Below are 24,253 nucleotides of genomic sequence, written 5' to 3'. Positions count from 1 at the left end.
ATTTAGGCTATTCTCTGCACAGCACGGGGAATTGCCCACATAACCACAGGTGGGACTTACAGTACACAGTTATCAATTAGTTTCTCAACAGGTCTAACTTGTAAAACATAAAAAAAAAAAATCAGATTACAATAACACAAACCCATTCTTTTGAGAGGTTCACCCCCCCACCTCTGGCCCCAAAGTTCCCAGCGCCTTGCAAATTGTGCAAGCCAAACCGGAATTTCCCATAAGGGTACTGGGCTGTTGCTCCGGCTGTTGGTGGTCCACCTGGCTGACTGCTAGCGCTGTAGCTGGCCCCACTCCGGATGGCGCTGAACCTGACCAGCTGCTGCCTCGGTAGCAGCCTCCTGCCCCGGCTTGGCTGGCTGTCCGTGAACCTGGCTAGCTGCTGCGGCGCTAGCCACCTGCTGCACCTGGTCCTGCCCGTTGACATGATTGCTGCAGCTGCCCTCATCGCCTGTTGTTTCTTTTCTGACTCGTTTTGATCCATCTTCCTTCTTTTTGAAAAAGACAGGAAATGCAACTGTCTTTTTAGCATGTTGAAATACCATTCAATCCTGGCTGCTTGCTCCCAAGATGCCTCAAATTTCCACAAGTTTTTTTTTAATGTCAGGGGCGTGATTTGTTGGTACAGTTTTTCAGTGCGTCAACAAATTTTCGACTCTTTAAAATGACATTAAATTTTTATAAACAACATACAATTCTTGGGATTTTGTTCTGCAAATTAATTTATGCATGTAATTTAATTTTATACATTTTTAAATAACATTTTATATTACTATTATTTTCTATACATGAGAGGTGTTGGATCTGCCCAACTAAGTCCTGGAACACAGGAAGGCCAAAATCAAGAGGTGTCTGATATTAATCCGGCACAAATTAACGTGTTTCTAACCCAAGTGACCCTAGATGAATGGGAAGTGACCCTGGTATGCCTCAAAATCAACAAAATGACCCTAAAATAACCCCAAATCGACAGGAAGTGACTCAATATGTACAGGAAGTAACCCTGGGAGGCTTCAAAGTCAATAGGAAGTGATCCAATATGTACGGGAAGTGACCCTGGGATGCTTTAAAATGGATAGGAAGTGACCCTGAAATAACCCCAAATTGATAGGAAGTGACCCAATATGTACATGAAGTGACCCTGGGATGACCCAAAATCAACAGGAAGTAACTCCGGATGCCTCAAAATCAACAGGAAGTCACCCAATATGAACAGGAAGTGAACCCGAAATGCCCTCAAATCAACAAGAAGTGACCCAATATACCAATGATCACAGTAATGCTACAATCACAATTTCTGCGGAAATTGCATTTTCTATTTTTTATTTTATTTTTTTATATTACTTTATTGAAAAAAAAATCCCACAGTTTCCTCCATTGTTTTCAACATGCAAGGCACTTTTTTACAGGCACTTTTTAAATCACTAGCTCCATCTAATGGTAAAGCAGAGAACTGCAACAATGTAGGTTGAATTTCAACTTCTTGTGCAGGCCATTTTTATCACTGGCTACAGGTCAAAAACCGGACAGCGGGCTGCAGTTTGGACACACTTAGTGAAATGCTGCCTTCATATGGTGTCGTAATTATGGTAAATACTAAGCTTGAGAACGATAAACCGATACGACCGGATATCCGGTTTTACAGGTGAGAGATACAGATGTATCGTTAGTAAAGTTACCATTCGACAGTAATTAGCCATTAAATATTCAATGAACCGATAGTAGAAATAGAATTCGGCTATCGCGAGCACAAGAATCGGCTTCTAATGCCTAGCTCAATGCATTGCTTAATATTTTGCTTCACATGCTGCGCTTGTGTCATTCACCACACAGCGCACTTGGATTGAGACCGCACGCATGATATAATATGGACAAGCACTTCTCACGGTCGTGGTTGCCTCAACTTCCCATGCATTTCGGCAGAACCGCTACTAGTCGCCGTCATTACCCGATCGTCACGGGCGTGTCATAACAACGTGAGAGCTAACGAAGCCACTGTAACGCACGCTCCGTAGCATGTTCCTCACAGCCCAAAACGAAACTAGTAGTGGCAACGAAGCAACATGCTAAAACAATGGACAGTGTGATCACCGACGCCAGCAACGTGCAGCGATTGATTTTCAACGCACCCAGGAAAACGAAAGTCGGACTTTGAAGTGATGAAGGCAGCCAGATATGTTCACATGGGACCGAGCTTGTGTGAAGTGTGGAGCGTACACAGATCGTGAGTTTTTAATCCTGAAGAATAACCCACTACAATGGTGGAAAGGGTGGCATATTGTCTCCACGAAACGCAGTCTACTTAAACATGAACATGTGGATTAGTTGATCTTCCTCAAGAAAAATCTGCCCTTCAAAAAAGATATGGACAGTGATGAGGAATAAAAAATGAGGAAGCACAGGCATAATTGAATGACTTTGCTGTGTATTAGGTTAAAGTAATGATTATTGACCTGTCTAAAATGCCTTGTTTTTATTCCCCCAATTATACCAGTCGTAAAGCATAATTTATTATTTATTTATAATAACACTAGCAGGTTTAAAAAAAATTTCTAGAGCTGCTGCATATAATTAATATTTTTTGTTTGTAAGATGTTTACGTTGAAAGTTTGCACTTAAATTACTTACCTGTTGTGTTCAAAACACCAGGAAATACAGTAATTGAATTACTGCTCTTTATTGTTGTCTGTCAATGGAGTTTTATTATCAATTCCAGCCAACAAAATGACGGTCATATAGTAAGCCTTAATTTTTTTTTCATAAAAAAATAAAACATGACGTTGGTATGAAATTTTGTTTAATTTTGCTATTAGTAATGTGGTCTTATTTTATATTTTTAAAATACTGTACGAACACACACAACAAATGTTTACTATCGTATCGTTTTCACTCTGTATCGAACCGTATCGTTTTTAAACTATCGAATCGAATCGCTCGGCCATAAAAATGTATCGTTTTTTAATCGAATCGTAACCTGTGTATCTAGATACATATCGAATCGGCTTCATGCCAGAGATTCCCAACCCTAGTAAATACCACTTGTCGAGTCGAATATTGCACATGAATGCCGGGTCAGGTCGTATTTTCTACTGGACAACTCAGATTTTATTATGATACGTGACTTTCTGAGATGAGTGTACCATTTTTCAAAACGGCAGAGCGCGTACAGGTCGTAAATGGTAAGAAATTTTAAGTTTTCTAAGAATATTTACCGTCAATTCGCAAGTTTTCTTGACGCCAACGTGATAACAAGGTGTACACATTTATAAAAACTTTTTCTTTTTTTTTTGGTAACGCAAGTGTTTTCTAAAATGTTTGTTACAAACAATTAGCAAGTGCTAGGCAGCATCTTTCCCAGAGAATTTGAAAGCAGCATAAGTAAGCACAACACGGACTCTGGCACCATCTCGCGGTCAATTAATATAACACTCCTTTTGTCCCTTGTTCAGAATTGGAAGCATACAAAATCACGTTAAATTCACATGACTGAGTAGTCTGAAAAATGGAGGGATTTACTGCTTGTGCTTACCCAGTTTGCTTTTTCGTCTATGGACTGACAAGCTAGGCAAATTGAGCCCGCCTTTCTTGTCTCAGCTTCCGGGTGTGGCACCAAAAGGAGGGGCGAGCAGGTAGAGTCAGGTAAGGAGCAGCTGTGGAATTGGTAGCCGCCCTCCTGGTTCTCCTCCGGGCTTCCTCGGAACTCTGGAGTCGCACGCTGACATATTCCGAATAACGCGCGGTTTGTTTGTTTAGTCGCTGGGAGGAAGGAAAGGGGGAAAACTCGGGGGACTATAATTATCTTCGAGAGCCATTTTCCTACCCTCCGCCTCCGTCATTTTTTATTCAAGACGCGAGGCAACGACGCCGGTTAGCAACATGGTGGCTCGCTACTACTGAACTATTCAAAACAACACAAAGGCAACTAACCAAATGAGGACTGAAGAGGTCACTTATTAATCCAAGTATCACGTCAATATTTGTTTTCTACTAGAAGCACGCATCTCGTTGAAGTTCGAGGTAAGTTTGCCTTTTTAAAAGAATGGCACGTTGTGAGTCAGTGTCTCGAGTTTTATTGTAGTGTTTATCTTAAAAGCGTTACAAAGAATATTGATAAAACATTGTGAAGATTTATTCATCCTTGAGGCGAACAAATTAGGAAGGAGCGCTCAGGGAGCACGTAGTACCCCTCAATTATTGCGGTTAATTGGGACCAGAACCGACCGCGTAAAATGAAAAACCGCGAAGTAGCGACCCCAGCCCCAAATGAATTATTTATGTGTGTGTGTGTGTTCAATGTATTTATTCAGATTTAGCATTGAAGATTGATATACAGAAGACACGTTTAAAAAAACAAAACAACTTGGGAACTTCTGCTCTGAGACCCCCAATTTGGCCAAATTTCAAAATTTTCCGATATGCATGTGTGATACATCATTGGAAAGCTTAAAATCTCAATTTTCTGGAGGAAGAAAAATTTTGAACTGGAGGGGATTTAAAATAAAAATGAAACCCCTAAACCCTAACTTGATATGAGAGAGCATAATTACAGAAACCATGATTTTAACGAGATATCGCGTACTTACCGTGTTTCGATCGAAAAACTGTGGCATGTCTCACCGATTGTCTAGCCACAGCTGTGAATGACCACAGCTGGACTTTTTGGGGATTTTATAGGTGAAACACGGTAATATAACAGTGGTAATGCAGAAATCGCAGACATCAAGGAGTGATTTAGATTTTCTTTGTTTACCCTTTTAAACGTTTTTTTTTTTTTTCTCTCAATTTTTCTTTGTTTGGATCGATTGTCATCTAAGACATCAGGGAAATGCGACAGTAACAAAAAAAAAATACAATTAAGCAATATTTATAAGGTAGATGGCCGTGATCTATTTACAGACACTATTTTTTCATTGTGACGTAATTTGTTTAGAAGTCTAAAATATGCGAGTGAATACATTTTAAGAATTTTAAGAATATAAGGCATCAATTCAAATGATTCTAAGCTAAAAATGACAGACATTTCGAATAATAAACACGATTACTTCTTTTTATGGCTGGGTTGAAACAAGCGGTTGCGCGATGTCTGTAAACGGGGGTCTCCAGGGTAAAACAGACAAATTAAAAATAGATCGGGGGCTTAAAACGCCATGAAACTGCTATGGCAGCATATAGACATATTTTTTCTATCAAACACAACACTTGTTTTGGCTTAAAATAGTTTATTTTAAAGAGAGGTGCAAGAGCAGAAACTGCTTTTTCAGCCTTGTCAGTGTTTTCGCCATATATATATATATTAGTAAATGATTTCTTCAGATGTAATAATGATTAAGTTTTAAACATGTTACTGTCCCACCGAATTACTTTTAAACAAGAATAAAGCAGAACAATGCTTGTCTTTGTTAAATGCTTCATTGAGTGAGTCCACTCCAATCCGCTCAAACTACTCACACACAATGAGTTGCCACAGCAACTGTTTAACAAGTTAAACAATGATTGACGCATACGGCGGTTGAAGTTCGCTTGATCAAACATTAAACGTCTGTCAATCATCATTAACTTTTATAAGCAACTCCAGTGCACTGCCTGACCAACAAAGAGCAGGGAGAGTGAGATTATGTGATCGACTCTGGACAGCTCATCTGTATATTTTTTGTTTTTAATTGAAAAAAAAAAATCTGCGATGGGATCGCGGTTATTGAGGACCAGAACCGACCGCGTAAAGGGAGAAGCCACGAAGTAGTGTCACCCCCATTTTAAACAAATTTTTTTGTGTATATAAAACTCTATAAATGCACATGTATCATTTAAACAATAGTTTGAAATGTAAATAAAATATTAATAACATACATAAAATAATGTCTGTGCTGTACATTCATTCTCACTCATATGATACGTCTGTAAGTGTACATAAGTAGATGTAAATAAAGTGTTCATAAATGTTTTTAGAACTCTTTTATATAGTAATATACAGTGGTACCTCTACTTACAAAATAACTTGGTTCTGGAAGTAGTTTCTTAAATTAAATTCTGTAAGTATAGATGCATGTAAATTTAGGTGGCTACACTGTCCTCTAGTGGCAACAGTGAATATGACATGTAACATGGCTGGATCCAGCTGCTCCCTGTTAAGACCAACATACGTTTTTGTATGAGCTAACATAATTGTTTATACATTTGTAATTTAGTTTAGAAGTTTATTTAGGTTGCTTTAAATTACCATTTCAATGTATTGTCACAGCTTAGTGGCGATGGCTGACGTGGACCTCGAGCAGCGGGAGCCGTTCCCTGTGGAGCAAGAAGATGCAAAACAGGAACAACAGGAACACCATCCCGACGGGAGGCGGAAATTGGGATGCTTAGAAAAGTTTCAGCAAGGCATCTCCAGGTGGATGCTTCCGGAAGATGTCCGAAGCACTTATTTGGAGAGGGCCAACTGCTGCCCCCCACCCATCTTCATTATCGTCATCAGTGTTGTTGAGGTAAGAGATGTGGAATCAAGAGCTCATTTCAAAAGTCTTTTGAGCGTCACGTCCTTCCTCTTCTGTGGCCTGTGATTCATCACATGCGCTCAAAACAGAGCAGGAGACATCCAAACAGTCCGGTTGAATTATGGTTTGAAGGGCAAAGCCATTGTGGGATGGTGAGAGCTGCAGTCGGTACATAAATAATATGGGTGGGAACGTCTGGGTAGCTCATAATAGGATACGATTTGTGGTGCTGTTTTCGTCACCGATGAAATTAAAATATTTCGTCGATGACAAATTATTTTCGTGACGATGACAAGCTGAAAACATGTCTTGGGGGACTAAAACATAACGAGACGAATGCCAGTTTTCGTCTGACGAGATGAGAACGAGATGAAAATTCGCCATAGTTTCCGTCATAAGTTCACAATGTGTGACATGTGTAGTTAGCACGCATAGTTAGCAGCGTTTGGCCGTGTCACTCATGTGACGTGCTGCGCTCCACACAAAAAATGTCTGGTGCTGCTTGGTAATTTTTTTTGTTATCTTAGCTAGAGTTGCCATGATGCTTCAGCCTTTCAAGGTCTGTGCTGAGTGATCATTAGGGCTGCAGCTATCGAGTATTTTAGTAGTCGATTAATCGATGGACTAGTTAGTTCGAATAATCAAGTAATCGGATAAGGAACATGAAAAATTAAAATACCTGAGCTGAGCCTCAAACGGTATACTTTTTTTTTTTTCTTTTTTTTTTAAATGAGGATCTATGTACAACAAAAGAACAATTGGCTAACTTGCATAGAAAAAGTCAGCTAGCTTAAATGCTATAAAATGCTAAAGTTTTTTCACAATGCTCTGACCTGGTTCAGACACAGATTTTTCTGTAAATTATATATATATTCTGTAAAATGTTGGAATGGAAAGATAAGACACAAGATGGATATATGCAGTGGGGAGAACAAGTATTTGATACACTGCCAATGGGAAAACCCATTGGCAGTGTATCAAATACTTGTTCTCCCCACTGTACATTCAACATAAGGACTGTAGTGGGCATTTCACTCTACTGTCATTTAAATCTGTCTATGCTGTCCTCACTCCGAAGCGTCTACTTTTTCCAAAGCTAGACAGCTAGTGAACGATGCCTTAATAATCAGACTTCTTCCTTTTTCATCTGATTTATTGATAAAATAGCCTCAAACCATTGTCCTCTTTAGACCGTCATAAAACTACAAAATAAAAGTACACAAGCATTGCATTAGCAACAACGTTAGCTTAGCACGCTATACAGGTTCACTAAACATAAAAAGCGTCTCATACAAAAAATATAACATTTCGCTTACTAACATAATATGTACATTCTTTACAACAACCATACTTACGGACAAATCTTGTCCAAGGATCATATAAGCACAACATTACAACGTAGGCGTCAGTCCGAGACATCGTGCAGCCATATTGAACTGGCAAGAAAAAAATAAACCATGTCGCAAAGCGACCACAAGAGTTCGCTGTTACAGCACAAAAAGCCTTGCTGTAAAACTTACCAAAAGGCAGAATACTGTCTGAGCGGGACATGTGCGTTAATTGCGTCAAATTAATTTAAAAAATTAATTCCCGCGCGTTAACGCGATAATTTTGACAGCCCTAGTTTTTGGTGATTTAAAACGTATTTTACCGTGGATTGGAACATATTCTCGGCTCTGCCGTTCACCATCTGTGTTTCTGTGGAGACGACTTTCGACACGCAAGAGTGACGTTGCTCGTTAAGAACACGTCACGCAAATAAACAAATCTGATTTGTCGATTGATTTTGTACCTGCTCGAGAGGCCGTTAATGGGATGGTTCCCAGACTATACTGTCAGTGTTTGAAATATACAGGGAGAATAGTCTGGCAGAGCCAGGCAACTGTTTTTGTGCCAAATTTGGTGGGTGGCAGCTTATAGTCAGTTGCGCCTTGTAGTCCGAAAGTTACGGTATACATGCATATATCTTAACATTTTTAAATAAAATACTGTATTTATTTATTTAAAACAAATTTTAAATTGAATGAAGATCCATGATGGACTGAGGGGCACAAAGTAGCGAGGTCTCACTGTAATCGATTAATCTATCAATTTGTTGGAATAATCGAGTAATCGAATTAGGGACATTTAATGCGTTTTAAAAGGTTTAAAACAAAGATTTGCTAAGATTGCTCTTTAAAATGAGCATTAAATGCAAAAACAAAATAAAATACCCAAGTGTTTTTTCAAACTATTCAGAATTGTGCAATACATTTAAAAGAAAAATATATATATTTTATAAAATATATTAAAATACCTGAACATAAGCTTCCAACAGTATAGGAAAATAAATAAGGATCAAAGTACATTAAAAGAACAATTGGCTAACTTGCATAACAAAAGCCCGCTAGCTTAAATGCTACAAAATGCTTACCATAGACTTGATAAAGTCCGCTAGCTTAAATGCTACAAAATGCTTACCATAGACTTCATAATGATATTGATGGGACACATTCCCCAGACACAGAGCCACGCCTTCACGTAGGGGGCTGCCCCACTCTCCGCTTCACTCTCTTGAAGTCGGTCGCAGTTGTTCTCAAACAAGTGCAGCAATCCAATGCCGGATTTAGGTTGAAAAAGTATGAAAGCTGTACCGCATACAAACAGGAAGGATTGTCTCAGGAGTGATTTGTTTGAAGATTCCACGTAATTATTATATTTTTTGTACCATGCTTTGAAATGTTGTGAAAAAAATCAATGGGAGAAATTAATCGCTACGGCATTGGTGTCATAATTCGCAATATTTACTTAAAATAAATGCTAACTGCCTGTTTTTTGCTTTTAACCAAGAATCGAGACTGTTTTACGTTCATATCTATAAAGAATTCAGGGATTTAAGCATCTATTCACAAGAATTTTCAACGTAAAATGCTGTTTGTTGTAAGGCTGCCGACGACACAGTGGCTTAAAGACTAGCAGCACATTCGATATATTTACGTGAAATAAATTAGTGCTGCAACGATTAATCGATTAACTCGAGTATTCGATGAGAAAAAAAAGATTCGGATTAAATTTTGCTGCTTCGAGTATTCGTTTAATTATTGTGGCGTTGTAATGGTTTATTTTGAAAGTGTTTGCATTCAGTTTTATTGATTTGAGTGGATGCACTGCCCTCTAGTCTGCCTCATTTCACATGGCCGAATGCAGCTGCTCCAACATAGACCAACATAAGCCAAGTTTTTGTTTGAGCTACTGTTTTTTTAATGCATTTGTAATTTAGTTTATGGGTATATTTGGCCGTTTTTGTGGAAATATGCGTCTGAACCTATTGTTAAGAGTATTGTAAAAAAAAGAAAGAAAGAAAAAAAAAGCGTTTTATAGCATTTAAGCTAGCGGACTTTTGCTCTGTAAGTTAGCCAATTTTTCTTTTGTTGTACATAGATCCTTATTTTTTTAGGCTCAGCTCAGGTATTTTAATTTTCCATATTCGTAATGCGATTACTCGATTATTCGACAAACTAGTTTATCGATTAATCGACTACTAAAATAAATGCTAACTGCCCAGTTTTTTTGCTTTTAACCAAGAATTGACTGTTTTACGTAAATTCTAAAAATAATTCAGGCATTTAAGAATTTATTCACAAGAATTTTCAATGAATTTATTCACAAGAATTTTCAACATAAAAAGCTCTTTGTGTTTCCACTCGGTCAGCTTTGATGACGATGGGCTCCCTATTAATCGGCCCCGTGTCCCGTCGATATATAGTATGAAGTCTATGTGCTAACAATTTTTTTTAATTTACAATGCTCTTAACAAATCTTTCAAACACATATATTCCTGAAAAACTGCCAAATACACCTATAAACTAAATTACTAATGCAATAATAAAAACATATTAGTTCAAGCAATATCGTCCGTTTTGTTGGTCTTAACAGGTAGCAGCTGGATCCAGCCAAGTTAGATGAGTTCTTTCATATTCGCTGTTACCACGAGAGAGCAGTGTTACCGCCCAAAACAACAAAACGCCATTCTAAATGAATACTCGAAGCAGCAAAATTTGATTTTTTTTCTAATTTAATTACTCGAGTGAACCGATTAATCGTTGCAGCACTAGAAATTACTAGAATATGACTAAGACTAAGAAGTATTTTTATCCAAAAGACTAAGAGGAAAATTAAAAGGGCTGCAGAAAACACACTGATGTCATATTACAAAGAAAATTGGTTTACAAAAACAATGCAATTAATGACGAGTGTAGTCAAGAAAAAAAAATTGTAACAGAAGAAATGTTTTTTTTCGGGAGTGAAACAGCAATATGAGACTAACTTGGGGGGAAAATAGTTAAAGGAAATTGTGTTATGAGAAAATAGTTCTCCGTTTTGAGTGGTATGAATCGGTTACTTTTTATATCTTAATATCACAAACAGATGTTAAGATCATTCCAAATAATGTTATCTCTGACTACAACATGGATTTACGATGACTATTCATTCATTCATTCATTTTCCATGCTATTGCAGATGTCAAATTAGTCCAACGGGAAGTTGCTGCAGTGTTTTGTTCAATGACACAATAGCTGTTGTCTTGTTGTCCTCAGCTGTCCATGTTCATCTACTACGCCGTATGGAAACCTCAGAAGCAGTGGGTGACTTTGGAGGAAGGCATCTGGAACAGCCGTCTGACGTACCGGCCCGAGTACAGGCAGCAAGCGTGGCGCTTTCTCTCTTACATGTTGGTCCACGCCGGGTGAGTCCGGCCAAACGGTCAACGGAGAGAAAACAAACAGCGGGTTGTCGTGCTTTGAAGTCATTTAGTTTTAACAACACGAACATTTATTTTTCTATTCAGTGTGGAGCACATTCTAGGCAATCTGTTCATGCAGCTGCTGCTGGGGATCCCATTGGAGTTGGTCCATAAAGGCTTTGAAGTTGGAGTACTTTACATGGCCGGGGTTTTGGCAGGTGAGGAATTTTCTCAACATAATGCCCGAAAACTTCACTAACGTAATGGCACTTACTAAACTAGAAAATGCAGTTTTTAAAGAAATTGCTATAGGAGCTTTGCTATGATGGTTGGTACAGTGGGGAGAACAAGTATTTGATACACTGCCGATTTTGCTGGTTTTCCACTTGCAAAGCATGTAGAGGTCTGTAATTTGTATCATAAGTTCTCTTCAACTGTGAGGGATGGAATCGAATACAAAAAAACAGAAAATCACGTTGTATGATTTTAAAATAATAAATTTGCATTTAATTGCATGAAATAAGTATTTGATACATCACAAAAATCGAACTTAATATTTGGTACAGAAACCTTTGTTATTACAGATGCATATACAGGTTTGCACACACTGCAGCAGGGATTTTGGCCCACTCCTCCATGCAGATCTTCTCCAGAGCCTTCAGGTTTCGGGGCTGCTGCCCGGCAACACGGACTTTCAGCTCCCACAATAGATTTTCTATCGTGTTCAGATCTGGTGACTGGCTAGGTCACTCCAGGACCTTAAGATACTTCTTACGGAGCCACTCTTTGGTTGCCTTGGCTGTGTGCTTTGGCTCGTTGTCATGCTGGAAGACCCAGCCACGACCCATCTTCAGGGCCCTCACTGAAGGAAGGAGGTTGTCAGCCAAGATCTGGCGATACATAGCCCCATCCATCCTCCCCTCAATACGGTGCGGTCGTCCTGTACCCTTGGCAGAGAAGCAGCCCCAAAAAATGATGTTTCCTCCTCCATGTTTCACGGTTGGGATGGTGTTCTTGGGTTGTACTCATCCTTCTTTTTCCTCCAAAAACGACGAGCCAAGTTTAGACCAAAAAGTTCAATTTTGGTCTCATCCGACCACATGACCTTCTCCCATTGCTCCTCTGGATCATCCAGATGGTCAGTGGCAAACCTCAGACGTGTCTGGACATGCACTGGCTTCAGCAGCGGGACCTTGCGTGCGCTGTAGGATTTTAATCCATGACGGCGTAATGTGTTTCCGATGGTTTTCTTCGAGACTGTGGTTCCAGCTCTCTTCAGGTCATTGACCAGGTCCTGCCGTGTAGTTCTGGGCTGATCGCTCACCTTCCTCATGATCAGTGATGCCCCACGAGGTGAGATCTTGCATGGAGCCCCAGAACGAGGCAGATTGACCGTCAACTTGAACTTCTTCCATTTTCTAATAATCGCTCCAACAGTTGTTACCTTCTCACCAAGCTGCTTGCCTATTTTCCTGTAGCCCATCCCAGCCTTGTGCAGGTCTATTATTTTATCCCTGATGTCCTTACACAGCTGTTTGGTCTTAGCCATTGTGGAGAGGTTGGAGTTTGTTTGTTTGAGCATGTGAACAGGTGTCTTTTATACAGGTAACAAGTTCAAACAGGTGCAGTTACTTCTGGTAATGAGTGGAGAACAGGAGGGGTTCTTAAAAAAGAACTAAGAGCCGAAATATTTACTAGTTGGTAATGTATCAAATACTTATTTCATGCAGTTAAATACAAATTTATTATTTAAAAATTATACAATGTGATTTTCTGGATTTTTGTATTAGATTCCGTCGTTCACAGTTGTAGAGAACTTACACAAAGCACATATAAAGTGTCGTCTTTTTTTTTTTTTTAAACTTCCGGGTCATCCACTTGCCGTTGTGTTGCGTGATTTTGCTGCTGTGCTGTGAGCCGTTTGCTGTTGTGCTACGAGCTATTTGCTGTCGTGTTGTGGCAGTTGGGATTCGTGCATTTGCCAATTTGCAATCGCGATTTAGGAATTGGGGATCGTGTTGTGGCAGTTGTCATTAGTGCTGCGAGCCATTTGCTGTCGTGCTGTGGCAATTGGGGTTTGTGATTTTGCCAATTTGCAATCGCGCTTTAGGAATTGGGGACCGTGTTGTGGCAGTTTGCATTCGTGCTTTTTTCTTTTGCAAAGCGTTTACAATTGGGGTTCGTGCTTTTTTCTATTTGCAAAGTGTTTGGACTTTGCATTTCGCCTGACACCTCTCGGCCACCGTAAGTTCTATATACATGTGATATCTTCCGTAGCATCTTATGGGCATAGTTTGTAGCGGCTGTCTGCTGCAGTCAGGTATTATTGGGGATTTCGGGGTCACTTCCTGTTGATTTTGAAGCATTTCAGGGTCACTTCCTGTAGATGTATCAGATCAATTCCTGTTGATTTTGAGGCGTTTCAGGGTCACTTCTAGGGCTGTCCCGAACGATTATTTTTCTCCAAATTAGTGTCCGGTTAGTCTCCCGATTAGACTTTTTTAACGATTTTTTAAAAAAGTTTTTATACTAATCTTGCAATTAAATTTTTGTTGTTGATTTTTACTTCACAAAACTATTTTGGAACACTTAAATTCTTTATTAAAGTGCAAAAAAACACAAAAATAACAATCACGATTAACAATGAGGTCAAATGCTGCTGGCATTCACTAGTGCAAAAAGAATGGAATGTAAACAGTTTCAGAACACTGTGACTTCACTTTTCCAACAGGATTCAAGACAATTCTTACTTTCTCTTTTTGTGCTATGTCTATATTGTTCTCAGCATTAGAGTGAGCACAGGCAGAGCAAATAAATAAATGTGACATATCATTGGAGTAAAGTACGTGAAAAAAACTTCATGATGTACGTTGATATGACGGATGCTACAACAGAGTATTAGGGACAAATAAATAAATAATCAAAAATAATAAAGAATGACATTAAAGTCGTAATATTGCTAAGAGAAACAAAAGTCGCATTATTACGTAGGGATAATGTAGCTGTGAGCCGTTACGCACTTTACATACATGTACCTTCGCTGGGAGCTACGACGAAGGATTAGTCTAAATTCTTCTATTGATTATAATTTGAGGTAGATGAAACAAAATGATAATTTTCTTATTTGTAACAACGACTGTAAAACACAAGATGTTATCATTAATGTTGATTTTAACGTAGGCGGCAACGCGCTATGTACGTAGCTGCTTATTCAGCTACATTAGCCCGACATTAGCCCCTAATACTGTCGTAACAACGCACATAAAGGCAACTTCAATTTAAAGAAATGTTGTTATATGGGCTTACAATCGGCCAACTTGTTGTCTCCTGTCATCTTCCAAAATTATACCTGGGTGACGGCGCTTCAGGTGTTCATTCACGGCCGACGTGCTGCCGTGGTATGCAAGCTTGTTGTACAGTGTACTAGGCCTGAACGATATTGGAAAAAACTATTGTCGCGATTTTTTTTAGGTTTGCAATATATTGCGATATTATATTGCGATATTAAAAAAAAAAAGATCTATCTTTTTTAAAGAAATTTTCACTAAATGACTTGAATAGCTGTTTGGAAATACTTTACATAACACACCGTGACCACAGTGTATTCATATAATACCGTTTAATTTGTTAATGATGAAGATTTCTGTATGAAGGTATCCAGGAAGTCATGTCTGCACAAAATAGATCATTTATTGAATACAATATTTTACACTTCAACAGCAGCAAATACATTAAATGATAAATAAAAGAGCAGGTGCATTAGTCCCCTTAGTTTTTGACAAAATATAACAAATAAAAACTTCTGTAAAATAACAACAAAGTTGTCAACATATTTGAACAAAAATATTAAATATGACAAATAAAAGAGTTGTTCACAAACTATAACAATAAATAAAAACCTCAGTAAAACAACAAAGTTGTCAACATATTTGAACAAAAATATTAAATATGACAAAAGAGTTCACAAACTATAACAATACATAAAAACCTCAGTTAAACAACAAAGTTGTCAACATATTTGAACTTAAATATTAAATCTGACTAATAAAAGTGCAAGTGCATTAGTCCCCTGAGTTGTTTACACAAAATATAACAATATAAAACTGCAAAACGGCAACAAAGTTGTAAAAATATTTCAACAAAAATATTAAGTATATATAGTTATTTGAAAAATACGGTTTACAATAAATTTAAATATAAAAGAAACAAACTCAATTGAACTTGTAAATAATTGAACTGAATAACTGCAAATAACTGTGATGAATAACAGAACCATTTTAACTCCCAAATTTCCTGCCTTCCTGATAGCTGTCACATTAAAAGAAGAAAAGACATTCCTTCAGCTGTGTTATGTATTTGTCTGCATATCGTCCACCTTCCTTGCTCAGCAATTCTCAACTGGGTCTCATAGGTTTTTGGCCAAGACTATTAGTTTATCCACTATAGCAGGCTTGAGACAATAACGTTGGCACGTAACAATGTTCCCACCTGTGCTAAAAAGCCTCTGATGGGGAGCTCGTAGCAGGAATGCATAGATACCTGCGTTTTAAATGGTCCCACATGTTTGACAGATTACTTCTTGTTGAGGCAACCATGGCGAGGCACTGTCGACAGGGCTGTTTTTTGTCCCTTATAGTCTTGTTCTTGCCAAAATACTTCCAAAACTCCTTTTGGATACAGTCTTCCTTGCTCCTCCAACGTGTTGATTGCTTGCTTTCCCTTTGAGAACGGGCCCTCCTCCCTCCGCTCTGCTGTTCGGCCCCTCCTCCCTCCACTCCGCTGTTGCAGGGGGAGGGGGAGGAGCCGATGACTTGCTGGAGAGAAAGAGAAGCTGTGCGCTTTTTTTCCCCTCTCCTTCCTCAAAACAAACGTTTGTGGATTAAAAAAAATGAAATTAAAAAACTATCGCACGTCCTTGCGATGGGACTATTGCACATGCGCACATCGCGATGGCGATGTTTAAACGATATATCGTTCAGGCCTACAGTGTACCCTCCTTTGTTTCGTTTAAATTAGTCCATGCTTTGGTCACTCTGATGCACTTTTTTGGCTTTGTGCCGTTTCCCCGCTTGAATCTTGAGCGTCCGCCATTCTCAACTTTCCACGCATATATTTTTTAACCCTCTATTAACCGTCAACGGGTTGGTGTGCTCGTCGACGCATTTACGTTATCAATAACGTAGACTATGTCGACTAGTCGGGACGGCTCTAGTCACTTCCTGTTCATATTGGGTCACTTCCAGTTGATCTTGAGTCACCTAGGTTGAAAATCAATACGAGTGAAGGAAGTTTTTGTGCCATTGAAATGAAAGGTGAATAGACCCTACTCACCTACGTCACAAAATGGGCGTGTCGCTGCTTCCGGCCACCATATTGTACCTCTTTTTCAGACTTATTCTCATTGATTTCAATTAGTCGAGCTAGTTATAGAGCAATTCATGGAAGCCCCGGTGTTATCTGACGCTGTAAACTCATTGGATCCGTTGCATAAAAGGCGTTACGTGGAAAAGCTGCAGTTTATCCATTCGCCAGATCCGTATTTGATGCCTAAATCGATGTTTTTCGACCCGTTGGCTTCGCCTGACATCTGATACCCACACAAAATCAGCCTATTCTCATGAAAGTTTGAAAAACTTTAAGAGCTTGGAGGCTTATAAATGCTACGTTGCTGGTTAGGTGAAACACGTCCTCGTACACGAAAATTCGGCAGGAATCTTGTGCTCGGAAGGTGAGTTACGAAATTTTCAATTCAAAATCTTTTGTTCTTGCTAACATCCACTGTCAAGTCTAATGTATTTCATATCATTTGTCAATGGAGCTAGGGCTTTTAATGTTTATATGGTTTAGCGATAGCACTAACTACATACATACGTGTATGTTGTCGGCGATTAGCCTAGCAATGATCTTAATTGTGGTTGTCAGCCCAAAACCCTCTAAATATATATTAAATGCACCTTACCAGATATAAAATGACTACTACATAATCTGTGGTAGTCGTTTGGAGCCCAGTTTTGTCGTCGAATTGCAGCAGTCCATCTCGCTCTTCTCTCCGGGTCCCTCGGAATCCGGTAAAACTTCAAGTCTCTCCGTCTATCTTCTCTGTTATTGCAACCGACCGCCACACACGACTTCACCATTTTGAGTATTAATGTTGACGAGCAGTAAAACGTGCAATAATAGGAAGAATTTACGAAGCGCTAATGCATTTCTATAGCGAGTATGCGGACATCATGGCGCGGGGGCGTGGCTGTGACGTCACGTGAGTAGGGTCTATAGGGTTGTTCCGATCATGTTTTTTTGCTCCCAATCCGATCCCGATCGTTTTAGTTTGAGTATCTGCCGATCCCGACATTTCCCGACCCGATTGCTTTTTTTTTGCTCCTGATTCAATTCCAATCATTCCCTTTAATTTTTCCCGATCATATACATTTTGGCAATGCATTAAGAAAAAAATGAATAAAACTCGGACTAATATATACATTCAACATACAGAACATAAGTGCTGTATTTGTTTATTATGACAATAAATCCTCAAGATGGCATTTACATTATTAACATCCTTTCTGTGAGAGGGATCCACCGATAGAAAGACTTGTGACTTTGTATATTGTGACTAAATATTGCCATCTAGTGTATTTGTTGAGCTTTCAGTAAATGATACTGTAGCCATGCCCAAATGCATGATGGGAACTGCAACCATGACTGTGCGTAGTGCTACCAATTGATATATCTTCTCTGCGTTGGGAAGTAACATAAGGTGTTACACACCCTTGGTGTAGGGAGAGCGATCGCAAATGTTACTCAGTGACAGCCAATGAACACTTTTAATTTTTTCATTGATAACACATCTTAATCCTAGAATTTACTTACACTTCCCCCTTACTAATGTTGTTTTTTTTTATATATATATATGTATAACAGAAACTGTAACAGTGGCAGTCAGATACCATTGTAATTCTTTTCAGGTCATTCATTGTCAGACAGAAGCAGTATGGCACAACTTTACGCTAAAAAAAATAAGTTAAAAATATAAAAATGGCTTACCTCTTTGTCCTCTGAAAGACCAAGCCAACCCAACATAATGTTTACTGCATATGAAATGTGAATGGATTCACCGAGCTGGTGTTAAAAGTCCGTGCAAGTTGATTCGGTCTTCACATTTTTTCCTCCCGAGTTTTTGGTTTCCGGAAACGTATGAAGAAAACATCCTTCATGTGTGGTAATGTCTATAGTCGTTTCTACAAGTTCCAAAAAAGCAATGCGTGATCAGCATGTTCGTTTTTGAAAGATTACCGGTGATAAGTAGCACAAATTACGTTGTGTCTATGCGAGGGCGGGTCTATAATGTCCCACTTCGGCTTTACTTCCGCTTTAAGATGCGACGTCACGGTCTAAAAATAGCCTGCGTGCGGTACGCCATTAGAAAACGATTTAATTAAAATATACAGTATACTGTATATATTAAAAAAAAAAAGGCATGGCCGTTATTTTTTTTTTTTTGCCGATTCCGATACTTCGAAAATGACGTGATCGGACCCGATCGATCGGCTATTGGAAATTAATAGGAAGTTTTGGCCATTAGAAATGAATGGGTATTTTTTTTGTCAAATTTTGGATGAAAGGTACGTTTTTGGCAAAAACCTGAACGTGAGTTTTGTTCCCGTTAGCGTCCTGGATTTTTTTAATGTGTAATTGATGTGATAAAGTGAACTCCGCATTGGCTGCCACTTTTCGGCCATAGATGTCCAACCCGTTTGAAGTGTGAGGAATGGCAGTGAATAAACGAATGTTCATTTGTTGCCACCTTCCAACTTCAAACAGATTGCACATCTATTAGTGATAAACTCGTTCCAATACACAGCAAAAGGATGAAAATAGTACTACTTGTTTTGTAGAATGTCCTAAAATTATTTCCTACCCAATGCATCCATAATTGTTGTATCGCCATATCGTGAGATCCTCGTTATCGTGAGCCTTGGATCGCAAATCGTATCGCACCATGCGGTGGTCACAGGTTCTAACCACTAATTGTCACGCCACTAGTTGAAATGGTATTGACGTCTGCAAAATATAATGAAGAAATCTGATAATATTTACAACTAGGAAGTTATATGTATGTTATAATTTTAAGAATTTAGACAAGGTTAAAGTGAAGAAGGTCCTAAGCAATTAATTGGTTATCAAAATAGTTGTAGATTAATTTGCTAATCGATTAGTTGTCGATTAATCAATTAATTGTTGCACCGTCTCCTCAGGTTCGCTGGCCAGCTCCATATTTGATCCCCTCAGTGCCTTGGTGGGGGCTTCCGGAGGGGTCTACGCCCTCATCGGGGGCTACTTTATGAACGCCGTGGTGGTGAGTACCCTTACGTACTAAAGTAGGAATTTAAAAGTATTCAGAGAAACGAGGTGGTAACTAGGGCTGCAGCTATCGATTATTTTAGTCGATTAATCTAACAGCTAGTTATCTCGAATAATCGAGTAATCGGATTAGGAACATTTCATGCGTTGTAGAATAAATTTTAGGAGATGTAAAACAAACATATTTTCAAAAGAGCAATAAATGCGAATACAGAATAAAATTCCCAAGTGTTTTTCAAACTATGCTGAATTGCACTTTCATTTAAAACTAAAATAAAATATTTATTTTAGGGCTGTCAAACGATTAAAATTTTTAATCGAGTTAATCACTGCTTAAAAAGGTATTAATCGTAATTAATCGCAATTCAAACAATCTATAAAATACGCCATATTTTTCTGTAAATTATTTTTGGAATGGAAAGATAAGACACAAGACTGATATATACATTCAACGTACTGTACATAAGTACTGTATTTATTATAACAATAAATCAACAAGATGGCCTTAACATTATTAACATTCTGTTAAAGCGATCCATGGATAGAAAGACTTGTAGTTCTTAAAAGATAAATGTTATTACAAGTTATAGAAATTTTATATTTAAACCCCTCTTAATGTTTTCGTTTTAATAAAATTTGTAAAATTTTCAATCAAAAAATAAAGTAGTAGCTCGCCATTGTTGATGTCAAAAATAATTATGGTGCTGAAGCCTGAAACCCATTAAATCAGTCGCACCCAAGCGCCAGCAGAGGGCGACAAAACACCAAAAAACAACAAGTGGACGGTGCTGTCATCTTAATCTGTTTGAGCGGGGCATGTGCGTTAATTGCGTCAAATATTGTAACGTGATTAATTATAAAAAATTAATTACCGCCCGTTAGCGCGATAATTTTGACAGCCCTAATTTATTTTTATTTTTTTAAACATAAAAAAAAAACGATGAAGTACAAGAAAAGAACAATTGGCTAACTTGCATGGCAAAAGTCCATTAGCTTGAATGCTGTAAAATGCCAACCTTTTTTTTTTTTTTTTTTTTTTTTGCAATGCTCTTAACAAATCGGTGAAACACATAATCCTGCCATTACGAATGCGTAGAAAAAACTTATTAGCTCAAATAACAACTTATCTTATGATGGTCTTAACAGGAAGCAGCTGGATTCTGCCATGTTAAATGAGTTGTCATATTCAGTGTTGATGCTAGAGGGCAGTGTATCCACCCAAATCAATAAAACTAAATGCAAACACTTGCAAAACAAACCATTACAACACCAATCTAATATAAACGAATACTCGAAGAAGCAAAATTTGATTCAAAGCTTTATTTCCCAATCGAATTACTTGAGTTAATCGATTAATCGTTGCAGCACAACGGGTAACTGAATAGTATATATATTTCTTCTTGCAGAATTTCCGAGAGATGATCCCTCTACTCGGGGTGTTTCGAATCCTCGTTATAGTGATCATCGGTAGGTAGACATGTTGTCTTTTAATTTTCCATTGTATACTTTTTTGTATTATTGAGACGTGTGTTATGCATTACAGTGGGCGTGGACTTTGGCTTTGCTTTCTACAGAAGATTTGCCGGCGACGAGAGCGCTATGAAGGTACGTGTGTCTGCTTGCACTAAATGGCTGACATGCATTTGAGTTTGTTGTTGCGGGCGCGTTACAGTATATCATGTTACAGCTTGATTCTTGTGGATTCTAATTGGTAATGGTACCCAGAAATGAATCAGTAAGCTAATAGTGAAATGCTGTGTAAAGGAGTTTTAACCACGAGTTCCCTACCGCGACCAGGTGTCATTCGTGGCTCATTTTGGGGGGATCGTAGCGGGCATGACGGTGGGCTACGTGTTCTTTAGCGACTACAACAAGAAGCTTTTGAAGGACCCTCGTTTCTGGATGTGTATCGTGGGCTACCTGGTCTTCTTCCTCTTTGCCGTACTCTTCAACATCTTCATCTCGCCAGCGTCATCCTAGCATAGTCACTATTTGCTAGCTTTTTTTTTTTTTAAATTAGCATTTTTACATGTATTGTATTGTCATTAAAAATACGTTTTCAATCTGTGTCATTACTTTCGCCGTCATGTTGGACTGAATCGTTATCGGGTTCATGTTGAAATTGATCGTTTTTAGCATAGCAGCGCTATAGATTGAACCGCGTCTGTTTGGAAGATAACATATCGACGGCATCATTTTTTCCTTGCGTTGTTTACGTGCGATTGCATGCGGCGTTGTTGTGTACTTAACTGTATCGATGCCTTAGTCTCCATTTCCAAACAATCCAAAAGCCCTCCAGTGCTTGAGGTCAATAAGGCCGTGACCTAAATGCACATGTTATGGATTTACTGTAGAGTTGCCGGCGCTATTGCCTGGATGTAAGCCATTTCAGCTCGGAAGGCGAGGTGATGCCAGCGACTTTTTGGGGGGTTCCTTTTTGTTTTGGGACACATGACGCACGGAGATTTGAGTCACCATCGGCAGTCGGTCCATGCCGCTTCAAGGTAAATGGCAAGTTCTGCGTTAAATACATTAATGGAATTACAGTGATATTAAATAGACCGCTGAATGGGGTTAATGGCATTTATTTAACACTGGGTTTGTAAGACTGTCATAAGACAGGCATAATTGTGATATAACACTGTCATGAACATTAATGTATGTTTATGACCTGAGGTGGGTAGAGTAGCCCAAAAAATATAGTCAACCACAAGTAAAAATGCATTTGATGAAAATAATACTCAAGTAATGAGTAACATTGTAACTTTAAGATGTTTGATTTTTTTTCAAAGCACAAGGTCATATTATAGGTTATTATGAGGTTATATGAACTGTTATTATGCGGTACGATAACATACTACAAAACCACATTAAGCCAAAGAAATACAAAATAAAATTGAATTCCTGCGTAATAAATAAACCTACAGAAATTAAGCATGATTCGTCCAAAGAGCATGAGTGCCCTCTAGTGGAGAAAACACATTTCCTATTATGAAACTACAAGATCAAATCTCTGGATTCCCGCGGTCAGTCGGTGCCAAATAAAAACTGGGAGGGAATTTAAGGGGCCGTTTACATGGTGACTCTCCGAGAATGCGAAAAATTTCAAACTTGCATTTATATGGGCACGCCTCCATTCGAACAGTGTCGCAATTTCGCATGAACACGAAGTATTCATGCCAAGCCCTAGGGGGCAGTGCAGATTTACAAGGTGATAGGGAATGATGCACTTTGACCCCACCAAGCTCCTCAACCTGGAAAAAATATGCCCGCCCACTCGAAGCGATGGCATTTTTTTTAAATTAAAAAATGCATAAAAATGGAAACATTCAACGTATTTAAATATATTATTAAAACAGTACATTAAAGCCAACATTCTGCCAAATTTGCCGTTTTTAATGTTTAGTAGCACCGCTGCGCACGCCCAATGTGACGTGTACGAGTGCTGACGTTATCGGCGCAGTCTCGCGCCGCGGGAGCCTTTGATAGGCATGCAGAGAAAGCCCGCCTCAATCCCCCGCAATCGAATTCTTCCACTTTGGAGGCAGGATTCAGAATTTTTCGTCTTCGCCGACACCATATGCACGCGAGGCCACTCCGCAACTCAGTCATTGCGCTGTCACCTTGTAAATCTGCACTGCCCCCTGGGCTTGGCATGAATACTACAATGTGTTCATGCAGAATTGCGACACTGTTCGAATGGCGACGGGCCCGTGTAAATGCAAATTTGAAATTTTTCGTATTCTCGGAGAGTCACCATGTAAACGACCCCTTATTGGTATAATGGAGTCGTGATTATTGTTCCGACATCTCATTGGTAAAACTAGTTGCGTAGCTGTTGGCGTCTCTGGCAATAAAAATAAAAACTAATACATTTTTATTGTAATTACAGTAACGCAAAGTAGCGGAGTAAGAATAGCACTTCTTCACAAATCTATTCAAATAAAACTACTCTAAGAAGTACATTTTTCTTAAAGTTACTCATGTAACAGTAAATTTATGGCGTTACTACCCACCTTTGCATATGACAAATGTCATTGTCAATAATGTCACTTTAGAATGGATGTATAAGATGCAGACTGACATAGAGTTAGTGATCTAAGAAAGGACATGTCATGTCATTAATATGACTGTCTTATGAACCCAATGTCAAAGTGTTACTGCGGCTTATATTTACAAATGGTTTCTGGAGTTGTCTGATATTATCAGGGAGCTACAATATCGATAAAAGTTTTTAAAAATTGGATAATATCAACATGTGTTTATCAGCTTTTGGGCATTTTGCCTTCAACGTGAATGTAAAGCCCTTTGTACAAGTCCTGGGCACAGCTTAGCACAGCAGTTATGCTTATTGATCATTAGATGTCTTCAAACTAAGGCCATGTCCACACCTAGCAGGGCTTTTTAAAAACAAGTATTTTGCCCCATCGATCAAGATAAAGCCACACCACCTCGCTTGTAAGAAAAATATCATCCACAGCTAACCTCATAAGTTTTTTTTTTAACATATTAATGTGCATCTAAGCACACAGTGAATGAAAAAAATTGTTCAACAATTGTATCTTCTGTTTAGCACTTGCCTTGTGAGATGTTAGTGAACCATTAGCATGTTAGTACAGGTCGCTATCGCGGTTATATGTGCATTAGATACGTCTTTAATAGATTTGCAACG

At 38.7% G+C, this 24,253-nt stretch overlaps 1 protein-coding gene across 2 annotated transcripts; it reads left to right on the top strand.

Annotated features, from left to right (window-relative positions):
• The first annotated feature begins 3,495 nt into the window (after nucleotides 1-3,495).
• LOC130914866 (rhomboid-related protein 2-like) lies at nucleotides 3,496-22,638 on the top strand. Of its 2 annotated transcripts, none has more exons than XM_057834429.1 (8): nucleotides 3,496-3,648; nucleotides 6,248-6,488; nucleotides 11,075-11,223; nucleotides 11,326-11,438; nucleotides 19,476-19,576; nucleotides 20,988-21,048; nucleotides 21,125-21,186; nucleotides 21,379-22,638. In XM_057834429.1, the coding sequence occupies exons 2-8, from the start codon at nucleotides 6,258-6,260 to the stop codon at nucleotides 21,559-21,561; spliced, it is 900 nt and encodes a 299-aa protein (XP_057690412.1). In that variant the 5' UTR covers nucleotides 3,496-3,648; nucleotides 6,248-6,257; the 3' UTR covers nucleotides 21,562-22,638. The 2 variants fall into 2 exon arrangements, with proteins under 2 accessions (XP_057690412.1, XP_057690410.1); XM_057834427.1 differs by lacking the exon at nucleotides 3,496-3,648 and adding an exon at nucleotides 3,660-4,026.
• Nucleotides 22,639-24,253: the final 1,615 nt, after the last annotated feature.

This window comes from Corythoichthys intestinalis, chromosome 4 (genome assembly GCF_030265065.1).
Source record: "Corythoichthys intestinalis isolate RoL2023-P3 chromosome 4, ASM3026506v1, whole genome shotgun sequence".
Lineage (NCBI taxonomy): Eukaryota > Metazoa > Chordata > Actinopteri > Syngnathiformes > Syngnathidae > Corythoichthys > Corythoichthys intestinalis.
The sequence above is the reverse complement of the archived record's forward strand: the minus strand, read 5'-3'. Positions and strand labels throughout refer to the sequence as shown.